Genomic DNA, 21,428 nt, shown 5'->3' on the forward strand with positions numbered 1-21,428 from the left:
GGGGGAAAGGTCTGCATAGATCTAAAATAAAGCGTCACCATACATAAGGGAAGCCATTTATTCCCTTAGTATAAAGTACAATATTGCAATTGGTCTTACCATGCGGACCTTTTTTGATCCACTAAGCCAAAACTAAAATTCTAGATTGTGAAGATGTATAGTCTTCTCGGCACGTTCCCTTGGAAATTTAGAGCAAAACTTAAATGTTGGACAGATAAATGACTGTTCATTGCAGGTGGCGCACACTCACCTAAATATTTAGGAACTTTTGAGAAAACTTTGTGGCAAAGATATCTATTCTGTATAAAACTCCCACAACACACACACAAACACACACGCACGCACACACCTGGCTGCTGGTGGGAATATTTGTGAACCTGGGGGAATGAAAAGCTTAGCACAAACAAATTTGCATCAAGGTCAGCGTGCTCGTATCTATTCAAGTATGTCTGGGAAAGCTGGAGTGTTATCTGAAATGTTTCCTGTTAGTGCAGGAAATGGGTCAGTTTTCAACAATCAGGACTTCTCCACTTAGCTGCAAAGTTTACTGCTCACAAAACCCGTCTGTGTTTTTTAAGGGTAAAATTGAAGGCCCGTGTCAAGGCAGAGACTGCTCTCAGTGTGTGTGTCATCCTGCTAAAGGTGCAAGGGTAAGAAACACGGGTAATGGTTTTCCTCACCAAACTTAAACAATTCCCGTTTTGTCTCATATTGATGTACGCATAATAATATACACATTATTCTATTACACACACACACACACACACCCACATGCATTTTCCCACAATATTGATAAATTGTATTTATTTTGTAGGGACCTCCAGGGAAACCAGGGAGGCAAGGTATTCAAGGTCCAATGGGACAACGAGGACGAACTGGGCCTCAAGGGGAGAAGGGAACAGTGGGCGCAGCAGGATCACATGGCCTACAGGGGCCAAAAGGAGACCGTGTTAGTGTTCAGATGAAAATTTGACGTTTTCATTATAACAGCAGGGGCTTCAAAATCAACGTTGTTGAATGTTGCAATGTCTAGCAACGTAAATATGTATCAAAATAGGTTTGTGAGTGGTGTTATCTTGTTTATAAAATTGAATTGTATGTTTCAGGGTTTGACTGGTGTTCCTGGTTTCACGGCTCATGAAGGATTTCCAGTGAGTTTGTTTCTTCATGGGCTTACAAATACCAAGAGTCAATATCCTAACAATATCCTTCAAAAGTGAGCAGCATGTAGAGAAGTAGCATTTTTAAAATCTGTATAAGTTATTGATGAGTTGAATGCTGCTTACTTCCTCTTTGTGTTAAAATGAATTTAGGTTATTGTTGCACCCTTAAAAAGAACTTAAAAGAAACTCAAATTAACTTTTGTGCAACTTTATTAAACGAGCATACAGCGTGTGTAGTTTTCTCATCTTTTTTTAATAATCTCAGGTCATGAACTTTCAACTCCCATCATGCATTGCGACACTCTTAAAGGGGTATTATCATGACAGAAATTTATGAAATAAAAAAATAAAACAGTTGGAGCACATATTTAGCTATCAACCAATTGAATTATTCCAACTAAACACTAAATCAAATAAATGCTTGCCCAATATGATCAATATACCTATTAAACAATATCACGTTCGCAACATGTTTTCAAGGCTCTACATTATTCCTTTCATGACCGTGTTGGAGATTTTTGCTTGTGGTGTTTTTCAGTCCCTGCCTTACTAGCTCACGGTTAATCCAGCTCATGTTCATGGGAGTGTTTTTGCGACCTCTAGTGGAAACTTGTGAGGAAAATTTAGTAAAAGCTGCCGACTCGATTTTCTCCACTGCTGATAAATATGCTAAGATTTAGACTTCATTTTTGCAACCATACTCGACACAGCACTGAAAGTAAATGTTGTAGCATTCCTATTTAGTGCCAGTTAGGCCTTGGATGTGACCTCAACAACTTTTTAATTGTAATTTAACACTACTTCATTTTGCTCTTAAGGGCCACCCTGGAGCAGGGGGTGAGCCTGGTTTACCAGGACTGGATGGCTGTAATGGAACAAGAGGTCATCCAGGACCGGATGGTCTGCCTGGACTGGATGGCCTCCATGGGCCACCTGTGAGTACATCTCAGTTGGAGAAGCAACATGCTAAACATACAAACGACAAAGAAAATATGACGTCTAAATAAGCATAAGCTTTTTTTCACTTCAGCATCCTGAGTTTATCTGACAGGCATTTAGAAAAATGCATACGAATACATACATACACATATGTACAACATGCATTTCTTCCTTAACTTCTGAAACATGAGTATTTCTTATTTGAGCTTTTGCTGTCCTCTCATCAGGGACCAAAGGGTGCTAAGGGAAGCAAAGGAACGCCTAATTACACTGGTGCTCTTCCAGGTCCTCCTGTGAGTATTCCTATTCAGCAACATTAGCTGATCTCTGTCAGAAGTCTTGTTTTCTTAGCTTCAAAGTCTATATTGTATGGCACTTAGTGTACAAGATCCAAACTTTTACATTCCACTCCAAATTGCTTTTTCATTTGCTTTCCCCTATTTTTGTTACAGGGTGATAAAGGTAGAGATGGAGATCATGGTCAAACAGTAGGTTTTCTTTGTAGTGAAAGGATTTATTCTCTGTTATGCATTGACTAGATTGTATTCTTTGTGAGTTTATGTGACGCATCAACAAAAAGTAGCAAATACGACTACAGAACTATGTAGTCGTATTTATGTATTCAGCCTACTGTGACGCCCCGAGATTAAAAAAAATCTTTCTGATTTTTATCTGTAAGAAATGTTGAACATGTATATTATTTTCCTTGCAGTTCATAATTATGCATCGGTTTGTGTTGATGTCTCACAAAAAAATATCAATAAGATATAATTATAATTTTGACTGTAAAGTTACAAATGTCCAAGGTTTGGTATTGTTTTTATGTTCATTGTATAACTACAGTGTACTTAGCATCAGATCAAATCTCTTCTGTTTATACCTTTACTGAACTCAGGGAAGCCCAGGGAACATTGGGCCTAAGGGTCTCCGTGGCCTTCACGGACTTCGTGGGCCTCAGGTTAGACATCTTTATGTGTATGTTTATGTTATATCTTTTTCTTCGGTGCTTCATTGTGCAGGCGCAAAATGATATTTGACTCTTTTAGGGTGTAGAGGGTCCTAAAGGTGTGAAAGGATCACCTGTAAGTAACCCAGTCATCTATGCCTTACAACTTTACAGAAATAAACTGTCATTAAAGATCTTTTTGTCGTGCAGGGTGACCCTGGAAGATCGCCTAGAGGTGAAATTGTAAGACCTCGTTCTATTTTTTGGTGACTGTTTATTTAGTGTCTTTTTCTGATTATTTTGCATTCATGTGTTAATGTTTCACTCTAAACTCCAGGGTGAACAAGGCCCACCTGGACTACCTGGCCCACCTGGACCAGAAGAACAGAAAGGATATCCTTCAGAACAATTTTTCCAAAAGGGTGAGAAGGTAGCGAAAACGTTCAAACTTTACTATTAAGTTCATTGTAGCTTTTAAATTGTGGAATAGTTTTTGTAGAAACTCAAAAATTATGCATTCCATAGTCATATTTCAGTACGTTTTGCCTTTCAGGGGAATAAAGGTCAGCACGGACCATGTGGACTAAAGGGGCGTCGAGTGAGCGTTACATTTTCTTTCTTTTAGCTGTCAGTTGTGTGAAAAACAAAAAAACAGCTTGTTTTTCTTTTTCTTTTTTTTTCATATTAGGGTGTTGGAGGAGATATCTACAGCCCTAGTCAAACAGGACCTAAAGGAGAGCAGGGAATCCTGGGATTTCCAGGGGACAGGGTCAGTCAAGTAGATCATACTTCTAGTTACTATGAGAAAAAAATATAACATCTATTTAAAATCCTTTATGCAATCTTTAGGGTAGTCCTGGACAGTCTGGTGGAGTCGGATTAACTGGACAAGAGGTACACCTGTTGTACTATTAGACCCTCATAAAGTCTAGTTTGTACTTTCACTCAGGTTACTGTCCACTGCTTTGAATTTTAGGGTGTCCCTGGAGACAAAGGACTTCCAGGGCTCATTGGCAGAAAAGGAGAAAAGGTGAACTAAATAAAACATCCAATTAGTTTGCTGTGCAGTCGTAAAATAATTTTGTTAGTCTACAATGGATTTTAAATAGCAGATAGTTATGCAAATATATGAAACTTGACACCAATTGACTACGTGGCAGTGGGTTAAAGCATCGCTCGTTTTCTGGTTAATGGTGCTCCAGACAAATACATTAAATTAGAATGTTATTGAAAAGTTCATTTACTCAGCGAAAACACAATAATAGTACAGAATATTACCAATATAGTGATGTTTTTATGTATCATTATGTCACTCATGATGGTTTTCTGCTTACAGCTAATGAAAGCACAACATTTAATTTCTTAGATGACTGGAATATTACATGAGACCAATAATAATAATAATAATAATAATAATAATAATAATAATAATAATAATAATAATAATAATAATAATAATAATAATTTAAAAGGTACTTTCACCTATCATTGAAAATTTATTGAACGTAATGATACGTCAAAATAGAAAGAAAACATGCTTTTGTCATGTACTGCCCTCTGGTGGTTATTTAGTTATGTACCTATTTAATGCACAGTGTAAATGTAACGGAATAATCGTCTATTTATAGGTGATAGAATGTTTTTCAGGTGTCCCATTAAGTTAACAATAATGTCGTCCACGTGTGTTTGTTGTCAACAGGGTTGGCCAGGGGATCCAGGTCCCCCTGGTTTTCCACAATTTCATAATGGAAGTACTGTGAGAGGTAAGACCTGTTTTGGACTTTTCCGGAGGCAACAAAAAACTAGAGCAAAATGATGTTCCAGTGAAGTAAAGGTTACTTCTATGCCTTATATAAAGGATTTTGTCTTCACAGAAGTAAGTTTTCTTGTTAGAATACCTGTTTGAGATGTGACTCACTGAAAAATGCAATTCAGGTCAAGTAATTCATATATACTTATAAAAAAAAACAAATTTATTGGCTCTTCATAAGACTAAAGAACAGATTCATATCAGATTAAATTTGTTCAATTTGTTCAAAATATATAATATTCAGTGTAATTATTTCCGTCAACTTGTCACAGATGGAATCATCATATCATATTCCTCATATCTGATGAATTTGATTCAGATTAAAATCCAGTGAAAAGCAATTTGGTTAAACTCAGTAATAAAACAACAAGAATCAGTTGATAATCAAACTGCAGACATAGGAGAGAGGCCCTAGAAGCTGCAATTAAATGAGTATAAAATACTTTATTAGGACAATCAAAGACACGTCACAATGACATCAGTCATTCCCATTCACGCACACATTCACATGATGATGTTGGCAAGCTACTGGACTATAGCCACAGCTGCCCTGAGGCAGTCCAACAGAAGCAAGGCTGCTCTACTAGTGCCATCAGCCCTTCTGACCGCCTTCAGCAGGCAAGTTGGGTGAAGTGTCACCCAACGACAGAGATAGATAAGGCATAGGGATAGGCATAGGCTCAAACTGGCAACCCCACTGATTGTAGGTCGAACTGTTATCTCAGGAGCTACTGCCCTGCATAATTTAGATGCGTCTTTGTTCTAAACACACTACGTAAATGATTGCATAGCCTCCTCTTCAGTCGTCACATGCTGCAGAAGTCTGTTAATCATTCGCTTATTCAAGTGGTGCAGACGGGAAACACCTAAAACATACAGGGCAGCGGTCCCTGAGGACCAGAACTGAGAAACACTCCTCTAACATAAGATTTCTTCCTAAGTTACAATAGCCTACAGATTTAAACCACAAACAGAGGCCTTCTAGCTCAGCAAAGAAAGTTACCTTGGAATCTATTGTTATCTCTGAGATATTTACTAAATAAATAATACAAAAAAAAAACTTCAAATTTAAGTAATTACGCTGGAGCATCAGTTCATATTTATGATAAAACTGAAAGTCATTTTTGTCTTATTAGAAATACTGAGGATTGCCTCATCAGATGACTAAAATAACAGATTTGTTTTGCGCTGTGTTTAACCATGTAAGGTCCTAAAGGAGACCGTGGGTATCCAGGTGCACCCGGGTTCCCCGGAGAGACTGGCTATATGGGTGTACCAGGCCCTCCAGGCCCACCAGGTTTACCAGGTCAGTGTTTAAATATCCATTCATTATTTATACCCAATTATCCTTACAGGGTTGTGAAGGGTTGGGGAGGGGGGCTTGGTACATAACTGAAGCGGAAATCGGGTGAAAAGCGGGGTATTCTTGGGACGGGTCACCAGTCCATTACAGGTCGAGAATTTAAACACTGTCCTATGAATTTTCCTTTCCTCTCTAGAGGCACATGGCCGACCTGGTCAACCAGGCGACCCTGGTGAAAAGGGTCAGAAGGGAGAGCCAGGGACATACGATCCAAATGAAATACTTTTCATTCGGGGACCAAAGGGAGTAAAAGGGCATCAAGGAGAAAGAGGCCGCGATGGATGCCCTGGTCCACAAGGTTTTCAAGTCTCCTTACGTACATCAATATTACATCTACAGATTTCTGTGCAAAACCTTGAGTGAGTCATTATTTTAAATGACTTTGTTTCTGCTTTGTTTGTGGTGGTGGTGTGACATTCACACTGGGATCTGACCAGGATGTGGAAGTAATTCCTCTAAATACTAAATACTCAAAAATCCTCTGTGGACGTAGTTTGTGTTAGTCAACATGTGTTATTTGGTAATCTCACAGATTATTACTGCGAGCCTGGTTCTCTAGGGGAACCTGGTGAAGATGGACCCAGAGGATTTTCTGGAAACAAAGGCCTAAAAGGAGTAAAAGGTAATTTGCCTCTATGCATTTACGCAGAAGCAGGTGTATTTTTCATTTTCATTTCATTTTGCTGAAAACATGTTGACGTCACAACATTTAGAGGAGTAAGATTAGTAGAATATATATATATATATATATATATATATATATATATATATATATATATATATATATATATATATATATATATATATATATATATATATATTCTTTTTTTTTTTTTAAAAGTTCTCTGATAAGTTTAATTTTATTAGCAATTAGGCAATAAATTATTAACAGTACTGTCATCACTAGTGAAATTGGGTTAACAAAGGTAGTGGGGAAAAAAAAAAAAAAAACTAAAAACTTCAGAGGATGCAAATTTTAAAATTTTATTCACATAAGTACCAATATTAAAATCAGATAATAGCTGTATTAAGCTAAGTCACTGGTTGTTTGAAACTTTCCATCTGAGGTTAAAAGGAGGGAGTCAAGTCATAGTTTTGACAGCCTGTTGATATTTTCTCTTTTGCAGATGATAAGTTTTTCCTTTGGTGTGCCGGTGTCCTTAAGAAATTAAGTGATGTCCAGGGTTAGTGGAATCTGTTCAAATGTGGGAGACTGTCCTTTGTAGTTGGTCACCTTGAAGAATGAAGAGATATAGTTCTATACTGAAGATATTTTCTGCTCCCTACTATATTTCATAGGTCTTTTTTGTTTTCAAAAGTACTGCTCTTCAACACCACTGTGAATGAGTCTGTTACAGGACTCTGACAGAAACCAGGGGGACAGCAGTGAGCTTTATTACAGTGTGCAGTGATACATTCTTTTTTTTTTTACCCTGTGTGAGGTTAGTCAGCATATGAACTCCTAGAATGTTAAAATTCTCAATGTTCTCTTCTTCTCTGTGTATGCAGATGACCCAGATCTCAGTATGCTTTGAATTTTTGGAAATTCATCAGCATTTCTTTGGTTGTTGTGATTGTTGCACTTGCTTGGCCTCCCTGTGTTTTTTTTTTTTTTTTCCCAGAAACTATTTTAAAACTAAAACAAGTATCTTTCTATTTTTTGTCATGAGTATTGAAGTCAATATTTCACTGCTGCCGGAAAGCCCAACTCCTAAATTAAAAACGAGAAGCGATAGCAGTTTTTTGCGGTCAATACTCATAATTGAATGCTCTGCCACTTCAGATAAAAGGAGCACAAACTCTGGCCATTTTTAAATCGATGCACTTTCTTGCTTTGGCATTTGTACAGCGCATTCATGTAAACAATATATAATTTTTTCCCTAACTTTTTATTCTTGTGCACATTTAACATTTGTTTGCTGCATTTATATAGATTGACATTTGGGTGTGTGTATTTATGCACAGTGCAGACAGTAAATGTGCTGCTGCTCATTAAGGTGGGAGGGGAATGAAGATGGTGGGAGTGGAGGAGCATCTCTCCTACAAACATTCTGTGGATTGTCGTTCATAAAGTTCATATTTCTTGCACACAGTGAACAAAATAGTGCAATATGGTTTCATTTTTAACCCAATTTGTGCACAATGTTTGTGTGAAAGGCTAAGCTAAAATCTACAAAGCAACATTCTTTTGTGAGTGCTGTATGCAAGTGTTTGTCTGGAGATCTGAGATTAATCTATCATTTGCTCAACTCTTTTCTCAGTAAACCAATCTTGATCAAAACAGGCAGGTATGACAATATATGAGCGACTGGCTTTCTTAAAACACTCCACGATGAAGAGTTAGTGCCACCAGATATCCACTGAAGCACCTTAACAATTCTTTTTCTAGATACTGAGATAATTTTAATCAACTTTAGGCAGCTGGAGGATAAGACTGTCCTGAGGTATGAGGATCCTCCTGGAAGCTCCGTCTAGGCCAGCTGCTTTCCTCTGGTTGATTTCACACAGAGTGCATTTTGAAGTGAAGTTATTGCAGCTGTGTGCTGTCATCTGTATGTTTTAGTGTGGTTTACTGGTTGCTCATTCCTATGATCACAGAAATCTAAAAAAAAAAAAAAAAAAAGATTAATTGTCCGATAGAAAAATTGTCTGTGGGGATTTGTGAAAGTGTGATTTCAGTAGCTGCCATATAAGTGCAGCTTAAGATTGGAATATCATGAAAAAGTTCAACATTTTTGTCTGTCATTTCAGAAAAGGAAACTTATGTATTACATAAATTCACTACATATCGAGTGAAATATTTCAAGACTTTGTTTCTTGTAACTTTGATGATTATGATGTAATGTCCGATTGCAATTTACATCTCAAGTCTTCAGGAGCATATTTCCAGCCTTACACTTAAAGTGAGAGAAAAAAGTAAGAAAGTCTGAAGGTATTTAAAGACATGCAGGGCTACACGCTGCCATATAAGGAATGTGTGTGCAGAGTGTGCTATACATAGCTGGAGCTGCATGTTTAAAGGCAACAGAGCCAAATATGGGAATTAGGATTTAGGTCAAGCCTTTCTGCAGGCTAGTTGAGCACAGGAACATCATGGTCAATGAATAAGTTTTTGCTGCCTTTGTCGCAGGTGCTGAGTCCTGCTGAAAAACAAAACCAAAACAAATCGGCATTTCCATAAAGTTTGTCAGCAGGAAACAATGGTCTTAATTTCCTGGTAGATGGCTGTGTTGAATGTGGACTGTAGAAACACCGTCGTCCAACATCAGCAGATGACTTCCCCCCTCCCTCCTAGTCATCACTGACTGTGCAAACTTCTCTGGGCATTAAGCAACATGGACTCTAGAAAGAGCACCTGTCCTGGCAAGACATGGTGGTGCAAAAATGTGTCCCTAATGAGCACAAAATTGACTGAGCTAGTTAAGGAGACTTGTTTGCAAAACAAGCAGAACAAAACAGAAGCAAGCCAAACGTAGTGAAGCACCAAGAAATTACTAAAAGTCTTGGGTGAGATTTAGTCACACTGTAATGTCAATTAATTTGTCATTTCAATCCTGCAGGTTGTCCAGGGGAATGTAAGTGTGTGCATGCTCTTGGGGCTGTTGGGCCACCTGGTCCACCTGGTTATCCAGGATCTCCAGGATTTCCAGGAGCTCCGGGACCTCAGGGGGAGCCTGGACTGAGAGGAAATGATGGCCCAAGAGGACCAGATGTAAGGACAGCATTTCGTCACTCACCAATTTTATGTCAAAAATTGTTTTCTATTTTGTAATCATAGAAAAACATTTAATATTTACCTTTCTTGCAGGGCGCACCTGGTTTCACAGGTCTAAAAGGAAGAAAGGGTGAGAAAGGTGACACGTATGTGAGGGGTACTAAAGGTGAGTGTGTTTGATGTTCACGTGTACATCAAGTTCTTTTTCCTCCAATTTATTGTATTTGGCAGATATAGGAAGGCAAACACTGCATGTTTTCTCTTATTTAAAATGACACTTGATAAATCATAGGTAAATGCCTAAAGATTCAATTACTGCATATACTTTTGTCTTTGGAAGGTGCAAAAGGGGACAAAGGAGAACCAGGATACGCTGGTCCTCCAGGAGGAACAGGTGAGTCTGGAAAAGATGGCTTCCCTGGTCCGGTGGGAGAACCTGGTCCACCAGTAAGTATAAATTTGTTTCAAACTTTTATGTGTATTTTAGGAGTTATTTATAGTATAAGTAGTGGGCTTAGGGCTTTGCTACTTTTAGATTACACTCTGGACACTTGTTTTCTTGTTTACTTGTTTACTTCTCTAGAAAGTACTATTTCAATAGATTCAAGGAAACTTTATTGTAAGTTTTTTTTATTTTTTTAATAAAAAAAGAATGTCATTTTTTAAGCCACAGTGTGTTGCCTTTTTGGTGCAATTCTATATGTGTGCAGAGTTCTGGCTATATGGGACGTCCTGGACCCAAAGGTTATCCGGGCCCCCCAGGGCCCAAAGGATTCCCTGGCCCCCTTGGTTCCCCAGGTCCTGGATTTCCAGGTCTAAAGGGAGAACCTGGACTTCAAGGAAATCAGGGACTTCCAGGGCTTCCTGGAATCCCAGGACGACTAGGTCCACCAGGTAAATCTTACGTTGTGCTAATATGGTTCTCCCATTTCTACTATAGCCAAAGTTTCTATATGAATATTGTACTTTTTAACCAGGTGAAACAGAACCATGCTGTCATGAAGGCCAAATTGGACCACCAGGGCCTAAGGGTGAGCCAGGGTTACCAGGTAATTATTTTTGAAATTTAAGGCCAGAAGTAACTGGCTGTTTTGTTTCTCACGTTCTTTCCAGACAATAACTCAAATCACATTTGATCCACCAAAAAGTATTCATGTTCAATGCATAAACTGAATTTTCAAATGTAAGGTGTTCAAGGTCAACCTGGAAGAGATGGATATCCAGGAAATCCAGGACATCAAGGACCTAAAGGTATAAAGGGAGATGATGGAGAAACTCTGATCGGACCACCAGGTACAATTCATATGAAAATAACTTCAATTTAAGTTTTTTGTAAAATTAAGCATCAGTCTGAAATGACAAGTATTTGAATCACAACCTTGGCAACGATTTATTGTACCTGGCTCGCTACGATTTTTCCTAAGGATCTATTGGTACAAATGGAGATCCAGGTGACCCTGGTCCCGCTGGCATTAGCCTGGATGGCCCTGAAGGTCTCCCTGGGTTACCAGGACCCCATGGCAGAAAAGGAGACCCAGGACACATCCTTTCAGCTTGGCCAGGTCCAGTTGGTCCTCCTGGACCACGAGGAGCTGTGGGGTCATACGGAATTCCTGGAATCCCTGGACATCCAGGATCACCAGGTAATTTAATGAGCCAGATGGGTATGGCACGTATTGGGAGTATTGGTGAGATCGTTTGTGTCTCCTGAGATAAGATGGCTATTTCCTTATCTCAGGAGGCTATGTCTATTCCAAAGACATCTACTCATCTGATTCATTACAGGCCAGTAACTGACAGGGTGGTGGAACCAAATGAGAAGGAGACAAGTCACTTGTGTTAGCATTGGAGAGGCTAATGACTCCTTGGCTGGTCATCCACTTTAGACGTGCAATTTTCTTTGAAGAAAACTTCAAGAAAAATTGTCAACATAAAATTTCGGTAACACTTTATTTGAAGGGGGTTAAATAAGTTTAAAGTCATTACTGTTTAAACTTTATCTTTAATGACATAAAGTTACCTCATTTTTAAAGTGCAATCAGTAATACTTTTATAACAAATTTATGTCAGTAATGATTTCTTGGTTAATGTCAAGTTGTCATAACAAAGACATTTTCAATAATGTCAACTTTGTATTAAAAGTGTCATAATTTACCGAATGACGCTTTATGACAACAGTCATAAATATTCATGAAGGCTTATTCATGTTCATGACAGGTGTTATGTCATGTTTATGACAGTGTCATGTCAGTCTTATTCACCCCCCTTCAAATAAAGTGTTACCAAAATTTCTATTAGCAACATGGATTAGATGCATTGAAATGTCTTTAGATAGAATTTAATGGGATTCAATGTGACATCAAGTAAAAACACATATAGCTACACAATACTGTTATACTGTATTATTATACTGAGCTGAAGTTTGCTTCACCTTGCAACTTTTGATTTGGGAAATGGCTTAAGGGCAAAGTTTTACTACCTTTAGCATCTTTAATCTTAGACTTTTCAAACCTAGGTAAGATTATTCTACACTAATGGCAGAATATTTGAAACCCAAGTTTGTGACTTGTGAAACCTTTAGGTAATGTTATTCCCCTCAAATAGTTTTATCAGAATAAGAGGCTGAGAAATTGAAAGCCAACTTCAGTTCCATATATTACGGTATTGTCTATGTTTATACATTATGTAATTTTGGATTACCGGTACTGCATATTCTATCATCAGAATACAGTATGTTGCTCACAGATATTTCAGGTCAACTATTTTTCTTGATAACGTTTTCTTTAAAGGAAAAAGTATGTGTCTAACAAAGTGACTAATCAGCCTCGGCATGGTTAGCATTTCCGATTATAATGCTAGCCCATCAGGTGCTGACACCAGACAATCCAATGCTAATGGAGCCTATTTGTCCTAATGGGCAGCAGAGTAAATATTCAATGCAGGGGCTGACCAGCCTCTCCATTGCTTATGCAAATGAACAGACTTCTTCTCATTTACCAGTGTCGGCCTCTCAGTTACCGCTGCCAGTTGCTCAGCTTCCTTTGTTGACCCATCATTAATCAGGTCAGTAGATAGTTTTGGAATAGATATAGCTTCCTGGACAAGGGAGTGGGTGAGCAATAATCTTAATTTTGGCCCTAATATTGTGCCATACATGGGAACACAATAATACTTGCATCAAATTAGGCGTTTTAAATGTTAAATTAAAAAAAAAAAACATTAACTTGTGTGAAACTTTATATTATCTGTGTACAATAAACTCTTGACCAATTCTACATTGGAATTTCAGGATTACAAGGCCCACCAGGACCCCAAGGTCGCAAGGGAGATCCTGGGGACAGTGGAGACCTTGGAGATACTGGTGTCCCAGGTCCACCGTGTACTGTTTGTGAACTGGTAGGTCCCCCTGGACCTCCAGGACCTTCAGGGCGCCGTGGTGAACAAGGAGTGCCAGGTGAGCACATGATGGTTATCATTAATGATATTGAGAAATAAATATTTTTCCTAACTTCTTGCATATTTTGTAATGTTACAAAGGCCTCCCTGGTCAGAAAGGTGTGAAGGGAGATGTTGGTGCACCTGGTCGAGGACAGAAGGGTTTAAAAGGTAATCCTGGTATTCCTGGGGCTCCTGGCCCAGCTGGATCACCAGGGGTTGTTGGTCCTCAAGGAGACCCTGGTATTCATGGCTTCCCAGGACAGAAAGGTAAATCAGTAGTGATTCATTGGCATGTAATTCTTCAGCAATTAATTATGCAATCCTATCTTCCATGCAAATTGTAAACTAACCCTAACAAGTTTTTTTATTACTCCAAACAATAAACAGCTTTAAAACATTTTAAATGCTTCTCTTTAGAAAAATGCTTTGCTTATTTATTTAGGTGAGAAGGGCTTGCCTGGGAAGCCTGGGTCTAGAAGTATGCCTGGCAATCCTGGGCCTCCAGGGCAACCAGGTGAAAAGGGAGAAAGAGGTTTTCCTGGTCGTTATGGAACTACAGGTGATCCAGGATTTCCTGGTAACAAAGGTAAACCAAAAAGAAAAAAATAAAATAACATTTGGTACATTCTTCCCATCTTTACATCTTCTATAATTTACATCTTGTGTGCATGAAATGAATGATCATCTTTTGGATACCTTTATGGCTGCGAGTCCTTGGAACAAATTAAAAAAAGACAAACCAAAACCATTAAAATGTAAATGTGCAATGCCATCCACTTGGAATACTTTAAATATTTACTGACATAACCATTGACTCTTATAACTTTTCCCTTCATGGCAAGCTACATCACTTCCTGTTTGGAAACCTCTTTATAATTAACTATTTTGTTTTAATTAACATATTTCCTGGACTATAAACTGCTCCGAAATAAAAGTCATATCACGACATAGCAACAATAGAAGCAATGAAGTGTATTTATTTAAGTATGATTAATCATGAAGGGGGGCCACATTTATGTTAACGATATGACCTGGAGACACATGTTCAGTTACCTGCTTTTCAATTACTCACAGAAATTGTCAACCCTTGCTGAGAGTTTCTGACTGCCCAAGGTTTATGCTCTGGTAGAGAGGCAGCTGCATTTCATGAGTCGGTAACAGCAAGAAGGCACTCAGAAGGTTCACCTGCAAATTTATTCATATTCCCCTCCTTGGCAACTGCCGGGGTGGATGGAGATTTAACTGCACCGTTGACAAGCCTCTCCCGGCAGCACGTTCTTCAAGCACCCATCTGTGAACTCCTACCTCCAGCTCTCGCCATCTTGCTGCTGTTTTTTTTTTTTTACATAATCTGAAAAATGTGAGGTTGTTTATGAGCTCTGTGATCTCCCCAGGCTCACCTGGACCCACTGGACTCCCAGGATTATGTTCGCTTGTCAACGTGACAAAAGGTCCTTCTGGATTTTCCGGAAGAAGGGGGCCTCCTGGTCAGACAGGGTTTGCAGGCAATAAAGCTTTAATTATAATATTTTCGGTAACACTTTATTTGAAGGGGGTTGAATAAGACTGTCATGACACTGTCATAAACATGTCATAACACATGTCATGAACATCAATAAGCCTTCATGAATATTTATGACTGTTGTCATAAAGCGTCATTCGGTAAATTATGACACTTTTAATACAAAGTTGACATTATTCAAAATGTCTTTGTTATGACAACTTGGCATTAACCAAGAAATCATTACTGATATAAATTTGTTATAAAAGTATTACTGATTGCACTTTAAAAATGAGGTAACTTTATGTTATTAAAGGTAAAGTTTAAACAGTAATGATCTCCTGGTTAATGTCAAGTTGTCATAACAAAGACATTTTTAATAATGTCAACTTTGTATTAAAAGTGTCATAATTTACCGAATTACGCTGTATGACAACAGTCATAAATATTCATGAAGACTTATTGATGTTCATGACAGGTGATATGTCATGTTTATGACAGTGTCATGACAGTCTTATTCACCCCCCTTCAAATAAAGTGTTACCATATTTTCTACCATGATATTTTACATTCTCCAATGTGAAATATCATGTTGCACATTGCATATTTTTTCAATATGTTACATCTCTTCCAGGATACAAAGGCAGCACTGGCACGCCTGGTGATTTGGGTCCTGATGGATGGCCAGGATCTCAAGGATTAAAAGGATTTGCTGGTATTCCAGGTAGAGAAGGATTATCAGGACTCCGTGGACTTCATGGGATTAAAGGGTTCCCAGGTCCAAGGGGGTATTCTGGGAATACTGGAGATCAGGTACACGATATCATCTAAAAAAATTGAGTAATGGGCTTTTAAGTTACAGTGTCCAGTGTCAGCCGGTTCGGACGAGGCACAGCTTGGTCACAAAGGCCTGTGTCTATAACTTCGCAACAAAATACAGATTTCTTTGAAATATTAGACATTTTGGTATTTAGAATATACCATGTCCTAAATGATCTGCTCCTGCTTTGTTCTAGGGAGATCCAGGGCCACCAGGACAAATTGGTATCCCTGGCCTCCCCGGATTTCCTGGTGTAAAAGGTAAGACATAAGATGATGTGCTCTAAATCAGTGGTGGCGTCTATGCAGTTGAATTCATTTTGTGCAGAAAAGATAAATCTATGGCAGTGTGTTATATTCCACTTAATTTCTGTTTTTATTTGATCTAACTCTTGACCATGACATAGTATGACAAAACAGAATTTACAGTGAGCAGAATCACTGACATAAATTTGAAAATGATATATAATAAATCTGTTTTAGGTAATAAAGGGCAGTCCTATGGGAGACCTGGCCCACAAGGACTCAAAGGATTACCTGGGGAGATTGGGCCCAGTCGTAAGTCCATGTCTAAAAAAACAAAATGCCTAAAAACTTTACAACTTAGCAAAATTGCAGTTTATAACCAAGTTTATTTTATTTAGCACATAGAGGAAGTCCAGGGCATCCAGGTGACCCAGGATCCAGGGGAAGGCAAGGGCAACCTGGACATCCAGGGGCGACTGGGGAAACTGGAAGACAAGGAGGGCCAGGTAACTGCCACTAAAAATGTTATAAGAATTTATACAAAACAGAATTAAACAATGTTGGTGCTATGATAAAAAAAAGTGTTACAGTAAAATCTTCCAACATTTGTGTGCTGTTGTCCTTGTAATTACATGTGTTATTTCTTTCAACAGACCTGTTTTGTTTCCTTCATGCTCAGTTGTTCATCCTGTTGATAAAGATTACTGCTTCATGGTTACATTCTAAAAATCTGCGTTGTGACTTTAGATGTCACCATTCCCTTTCTTCCCTTCTACTTGAAATAAAAAAGTTAATGCATTAATTCATTATGCATTGTACTGTAAAAATTACAATATTGTGTTGGTCCTCACCATATATAAAGCAAATTTTTTAAAGAGAAAATTAAAGAAATGTATCTTTAAGCAAAAACAGCCCAAAAAATCCAATCCTCCTGTTTTTTTTTTTTTTGTTTTTTTTTAGCTTGCTGTCTTGACCTTGTCATGATATGTGCATCCTTAGGCTCTCCTGGGTCCCGAGGTCTACCAGGGCGTCAAGGCATTAGAGGTCCTCCAGGTGACGAAGGAGTTTTGGGACCACCCGGCCCCCCCGGCCCATGGGGCAATCCAGGTGCAGTCATTTTTAAAAAAGCATTACTAACTGAGCACACACACACGCCGAGGGTAGACATTGTGATTTGTGATTACTTGTTGTGGCCATCAATTAAAGTACTGAAGTGTTATCTGTTTTTCCTTCTCAATAAAATTCAGACGAGGGTTCCATTGAAGACAGGAAGTAAATGCTGTAAAGAGAAAAGCTAACACGGTGTTCATCAATAAGTTTTTGGTGCATTTAATGGAAGGAGGAATTAATTTTAGCGCCAGCCACACACAACAGCATGTCATTTATGCTTCCTTGTGATTTATATTAGGTCCCCCTGGAACTCCAGGTCTGGATGGATTGAATGGGCTAAGAGGTCCGAAAGGGATGAAGGGAGCAGACGGTAAGAAGAATGAGACGCATAGAAACAAATGACAAAGACTGCACTTCATTAGAAAAGCTCGTGTATATTAAAAGTTTTATTTTTCAATGATAAGTAAGTCTCAAAATCAAAATTCAAATGACAAATACCATGTTACATCTGCCTTATTAAAATGTAGGCCAAGGCACTTCAGGACCTCGTGGACAAAAGGGTTTACCTGGAGCCAAAGGCGCCCGGGGCATCTCGGGGCCAGCGGGGGCAACTATTCCAGGGGTGAAAGGCCAAACTGGGGCACCTGGGAACACAGGTCTGAAATTCATTCTGTATTTACAGTGCCTATGAAAACTACTCAAACCTTTGAATGTTTAATCCTTTTATTGCTTTTACTTATCAATTATGAGCAACAATAATTGATTATGATGAAAAAAAATTACAAAAAAAACCTTCTAATGTAAAAGTGAAAACAGATTTCTACTAAAATGATGACATTAAAAAACATGCATAACATGAACAAGGTAATTGCATAAATATGCACCTTCTTCAGTCAGTATTTCGTTGCGAAATTAGTTATTTCACTTGTAACATGGTCTCTTAGGTTGTCGTTTGCCTTTATTATCATGATACAGGAGTGTGACTGTGTGTTTTCTACTCCAGGTTTTCCAGGAATACCAGGAACACCTGGTAGCTCTGGCAAAACCTGCCAAAACCCCCTTCATGGACCTCAAGGCGATAGAGGCTATGAAGGGCTCCCAGGACCCTCAGGTTACTTATGTTTTGCTTGTTATATTCACGAGTTATGAACTTTATCTTTGAAAAAACTTATATAAGATGTGAATTTACATCTGGGGTTTGTAATTGGTTTTTCAGGTCCTCCTGGTCCACCTGGTCCACCTGGTGGCAGCATTTCATACAAAGGAGACCTTGGACCAGATGGCCATCGTGGACCACCAGGTCATAGGGGAAATAAAGGCGTTCCAGGACCTCCAGGACCTCGTGGCCAAAGTGGCTCTCCAGGACCAAAGGGTACATTTAAAAATAGGATAGATGCCAAGAACATTCCAGGGGTGATATTGACCAAAACTAAATGTGTTGATGCCCATCCATAGGTGAGAAAGGTCCTGATGGGCCAAGGGGCCCTCTGGGATCCAGAGGTCAACAGGGCATCTCTGGACCTCAAGGTTGTAAGGGAGAAATTGGCCCAATTGGAGATCCAGGTGGTTGGCACTGTGACAGAATAACAGAAATAAGTTTATAAACTATGACAACTAATGTACTGAAAGATTTGGTTTTCAGGAAGGTCATTCTTTTCTTCTTCTAGGTGTCAAAGGTCAACCTGGTGATTTAATCACTGTAGATTTAAGGGTTCCTCCCCCTGGAGCCCCAGGACCAAAAGGCGTTTCAGGAAGTGAAGGAAGTCAAGGGTATGTGGGTCGTCCTGGTCCTTTTGGTCGAACAGGTGAGAAAGTTGTTTTTTTTTGTTTTTTTTACTGTTTTTCCATCAGTTTATAATTCATTTGTGTGTAAAGAATCGTCACCTTTAATTTTATTATTCATTTTTCTTTCTGATCCAGGACAAAAGGGTCCTAAAGGGTTTGTGGGCTTTCCCGGTACACCAGGGCCACCCGGGTTAGATGGTTCCAGTGGAGACCCAGGCGATGTTGGTGAGCGAGGATACACTGGGCCTCAAGGTAAACAACATCATGTTCATGTTCCCGTCCCAAAGATACTCGTAAGAACATTTGAGAGAACAACTAAAAACAAACTGGAAACCAATGACGAGTGTCCTGAGACACTTCATTGGCTCATACTCTTTTCTTCTTTATTCATCTCCTCCCTTTCCAGGTGCCCCTGGTCCTCCTGGTGATCCAGGCGAGCCTGGCCATAGAAGGCAACTTAGATCAGGCTTTCTTTTGGTTATCCACAGCCAGTCAGTTTTGGTACCACAGTGTCCTGCAGGTAGCAACCAGCTGTGGGTGGGATACAGTCTCGTCTACCTGGAAGGACAAGAGAAGGCTCACACACAAGATCTGGGTAAGTCTACATATCATTTGCTTGTCCTCTATGAGGTGTAGTTTGTAAAGTTATACAGTCAAAAAATTATCAGCAATTATTTGGGTTTTTTAGCCTGTCATAACAGAAAAAAGCGAGTTAATTTTTCTGTCATATTTTAACATGTTATTTATTCATTTGCAAATGTCACAATTTCAAACTAGATATTTAATTGACAAGCAAAATATTTAGTTCGCAAACTAAACATTTAGTTAGCGAAATGAATATTTAGCACAAATCCAAATATTGCCATCTCCCTAAAATAATGACCTAAGTTTTAAAAGCATTTTGTTTCAAATTTAATTTTTTTTTTTAATTTGTCCCCTGCTTGCCATATTATTGGAGCACATTTCTTTGCACAAAAATTGAAGTGAATCAATCTCACCAGCAGGAATTTAGGTCCACAAGATCCAACTTTTGTTTTGGTAGTCAACTTCTGGTTATCAGGAAGTGACTTTGCATTTTTTGGCATATTTAGTTATAATTCAAATATTTAAACATTTAAATATGTCAATTAAATGTTGTTTGCAGACTATTTAGCTTGCTAAATCATCATTTACTTTTAAACTTTTACATTTATAAACTAATGAATGACAGTATGACTTTGAAAAATGAAACCCCATTTTTTTTCTGTTATCACCATATTATCATCATCAATTTTATGTCATCAAGACAATTTTATTATTTTACACACAGCACCTCACAGTCTTCTAGCTTAGTTTAGAAAATATATATATATTTGTGTTTGACCCCATTTTTATCAACTCCATGTAGGTCAGCCTGGCTCTTGTCTCCCCGTTTTCTCCACCATGCCTTTCTCCTACTGCGACAAAGACGCATGCTACTACTCCAGTCGCAATGACAAATCGTACTGGCTTTCCACTACTGCTCCTATACCAATGATGCCACTCTTTGGCCAGGAGATAAGCCTCCACATCAGCCGCTGTGTTGTGTGTGAGACCTTTTCACCAGCAGTGCCATTTCACAGTCAAGACCAAGCAATTCCTCCCTGCCCAGATGGCTGGAAGAGTTTATGGACAGGATACTCCTTCCTTCTGGTGAGTCTTATGAAAAGCTTGAAACTGTTTATAAATGCCTTATGAGGTCAACTCTTCTTATCTAACACTACTGCTTTACAGCACACGGGAGCAGGTGATGAGGGTGGTGGACAATCGTTGGCTTCTTCTGGTAGCTGCCTCAGGGATTTTCGAACTCATCCCTTCATTGAGTGTCAAGGTGCGCAGGGTTCCTGTCACTACTTTTCCAATCTTTACAGTTTTTGGCTAACTACTGTAAGAGATAGAGAGGATTTCGTCCCTGTAAAGCCTGGTACCATCAAAGCAGCTGATCAGCAGCGGCACAAGGCCAGTCGGTGTAATCTTTGCCTTCGGGATTAATGACTCTGTAGACTTCAAGCTGTAACTCTAGTTATGTTAAACACATTTGTGATATTTAAGATATTTAAAACATAGGGTAACCGAACATTGTACAAGGCCGTAAGCTCAGGTTTCATTTTAAGGCCAGCCTCTAGTTAAGATCACTGTCTAACAGCCACCAGATTGCCAACCAACTGTCTTGTTTTGTCCTTTTTTTGCTTTCTATCTTTAGTGCAACATGTTTTACAGTTAACTAAACAGACAATGACTCAATCTGACTGTACAACAGAATGGGTTTTACTTGACAATCACATCCTTTTACTTTCTTCATTAAATAAAAGTTCCTGTGGTAAATGGCACGTTTTAAAGAATTTTTTATGTGTTTTTTAAATATTTTAATCCTATAGCAATGTTTAGAGATCCTCTCAGTCCTCAAAGGAGGGCATTGACAGTCTAACAGAAGGTAAAATTGAGAAAATGGGTCCTCCCTCATGCTCTTATTTTTTAGGCAAATTTCTGAGATGACTGGCAAGAAATATTACACTTTTACTCAATATTATGTTTTTTTTTTAGATGTACCATATTTTTTTGGAAAATTACCTTG

At 38.7% G+C, this 21,428-nt stretch overlaps 2 protein-coding genes across 2 annotated transcripts in view; both read left to right on the top strand.

Moving 5' to 3' along the window:
• LOC148154773 (uncharacterized) overlaps positions 1 to 6,584 on the top strand; it is a 10,259-nt gene extending 3,675 nt beyond the window's left edge. Inside the window, exons 3-19 of the mRNA XM_088014820.1 lie at positions 579 to 650; positions 815 to 949; positions 1,107 to 1,151; positions 1,982 to 2,098; positions 2,330 to 2,395; positions 2,555 to 2,590; positions 2,998 to 3,060; positions 3,149 to 3,184; positions 3,259 to 3,291; positions 3,386 to 3,478; positions 3,602 to 3,646; positions 3,737 to 3,817; positions 3,898 to 3,942; positions 4,025 to 4,078; positions 4,748 to 4,811; positions 6,066 to 6,164; positions 6,358 to 6,584. Of these exons, the coding sequence (XP_087870946.1) occupies positions 579 to 650; positions 815 to 949; positions 1,107 to 1,151; positions 1,982 to 2,098; positions 2,330 to 2,395; positions 2,555 to 2,590; positions 2,998 to 3,060; positions 3,149 to 3,184; positions 3,259 to 3,291; positions 3,386 to 3,478; positions 3,602 to 3,646; positions 3,737 to 3,817; positions 3,898 to 3,942; positions 4,025 to 4,078; positions 4,748 to 4,811; positions 6,066 to 6,164; positions 6,358 to 6,584 (1,311 nt within the window). The remainder of the gene's footprint in view (positions 1 to 578; positions 651 to 814; positions 950 to 1,106; positions 1,152 to 1,981; positions 2,099 to 2,329; positions 2,396 to 2,554; positions 2,591 to 2,997; positions 3,061 to 3,148; positions 3,185 to 3,258; positions 3,292 to 3,385; positions 3,479 to 3,601; positions 3,647 to 3,736; positions 3,818 to 3,897; positions 3,943 to 4,024; positions 4,079 to 4,747; positions 4,812 to 6,065; positions 6,165 to 6,357) is intronic.
• Positions 6,585 to 6,759: 175 nt separating this feature from the next.
• LOC106925666 (uncharacterized) lies at positions 6,760 to 21,421 on the top strand. The gene is made up of 27 exons (XM_015000102.2): positions 6,760 to 6,843; positions 9,782 to 9,933; positions 10,030 to 10,102; positions 10,277 to 10,383; positions 10,647 to 10,830; positions 10,914 to 10,985; positions 11,125 to 11,229; positions 11,361 to 11,579; positions 13,226 to 13,390; positions 13,474 to 13,641; positions 13,817 to 13,960; positions 14,769 to 14,879; positions 15,510 to 15,688; positions 15,892 to 15,955; positions 16,178 to 16,252; positions 16,339 to 16,446; positions 16,940 to 17,047; positions 17,349 to 17,420; positions 17,578 to 17,706; positions 18,054 to 18,161; positions 18,267 to 18,422; positions 18,506 to 18,613; positions 18,718 to 18,855; positions 18,971 to 19,087; positions 19,242 to 19,430; positions 20,223 to 20,506; positions 20,588 to 21,421. The coding sequence occupies exons 5-27, from the start codon at positions 10,659 to 10,661 to the stop codon at positions 20,843 to 20,845; spliced, it is 3,249 nt and encodes a 1,082-aa protein (XP_014855588.2). The 5' UTR covers positions 6,760 to 6,843; positions 9,782 to 9,933; positions 10,030 to 10,102; positions 10,277 to 10,383; positions 10,647 to 10,658; the 3' UTR covers positions 20,846 to 21,421.
• Positions 21,422 to 21,428: the final 7 nt, after the last annotated feature.

Source organism: Poecilia mexicana, unplaced genomic scaffold (assembly GCF_051168715.1).
Source record: "Poecilia mexicana isolate PSO_F unplaced genomic scaffold, ASM5116871v1 scaffold_17, whole genome shotgun sequence".
Classification (NCBI taxonomy): domain Eukaryota; kingdom Metazoa; phylum Chordata; class Actinopteri; order Cyprinodontiformes; family Poeciliidae; genus Poecilia; species Poecilia mexicana.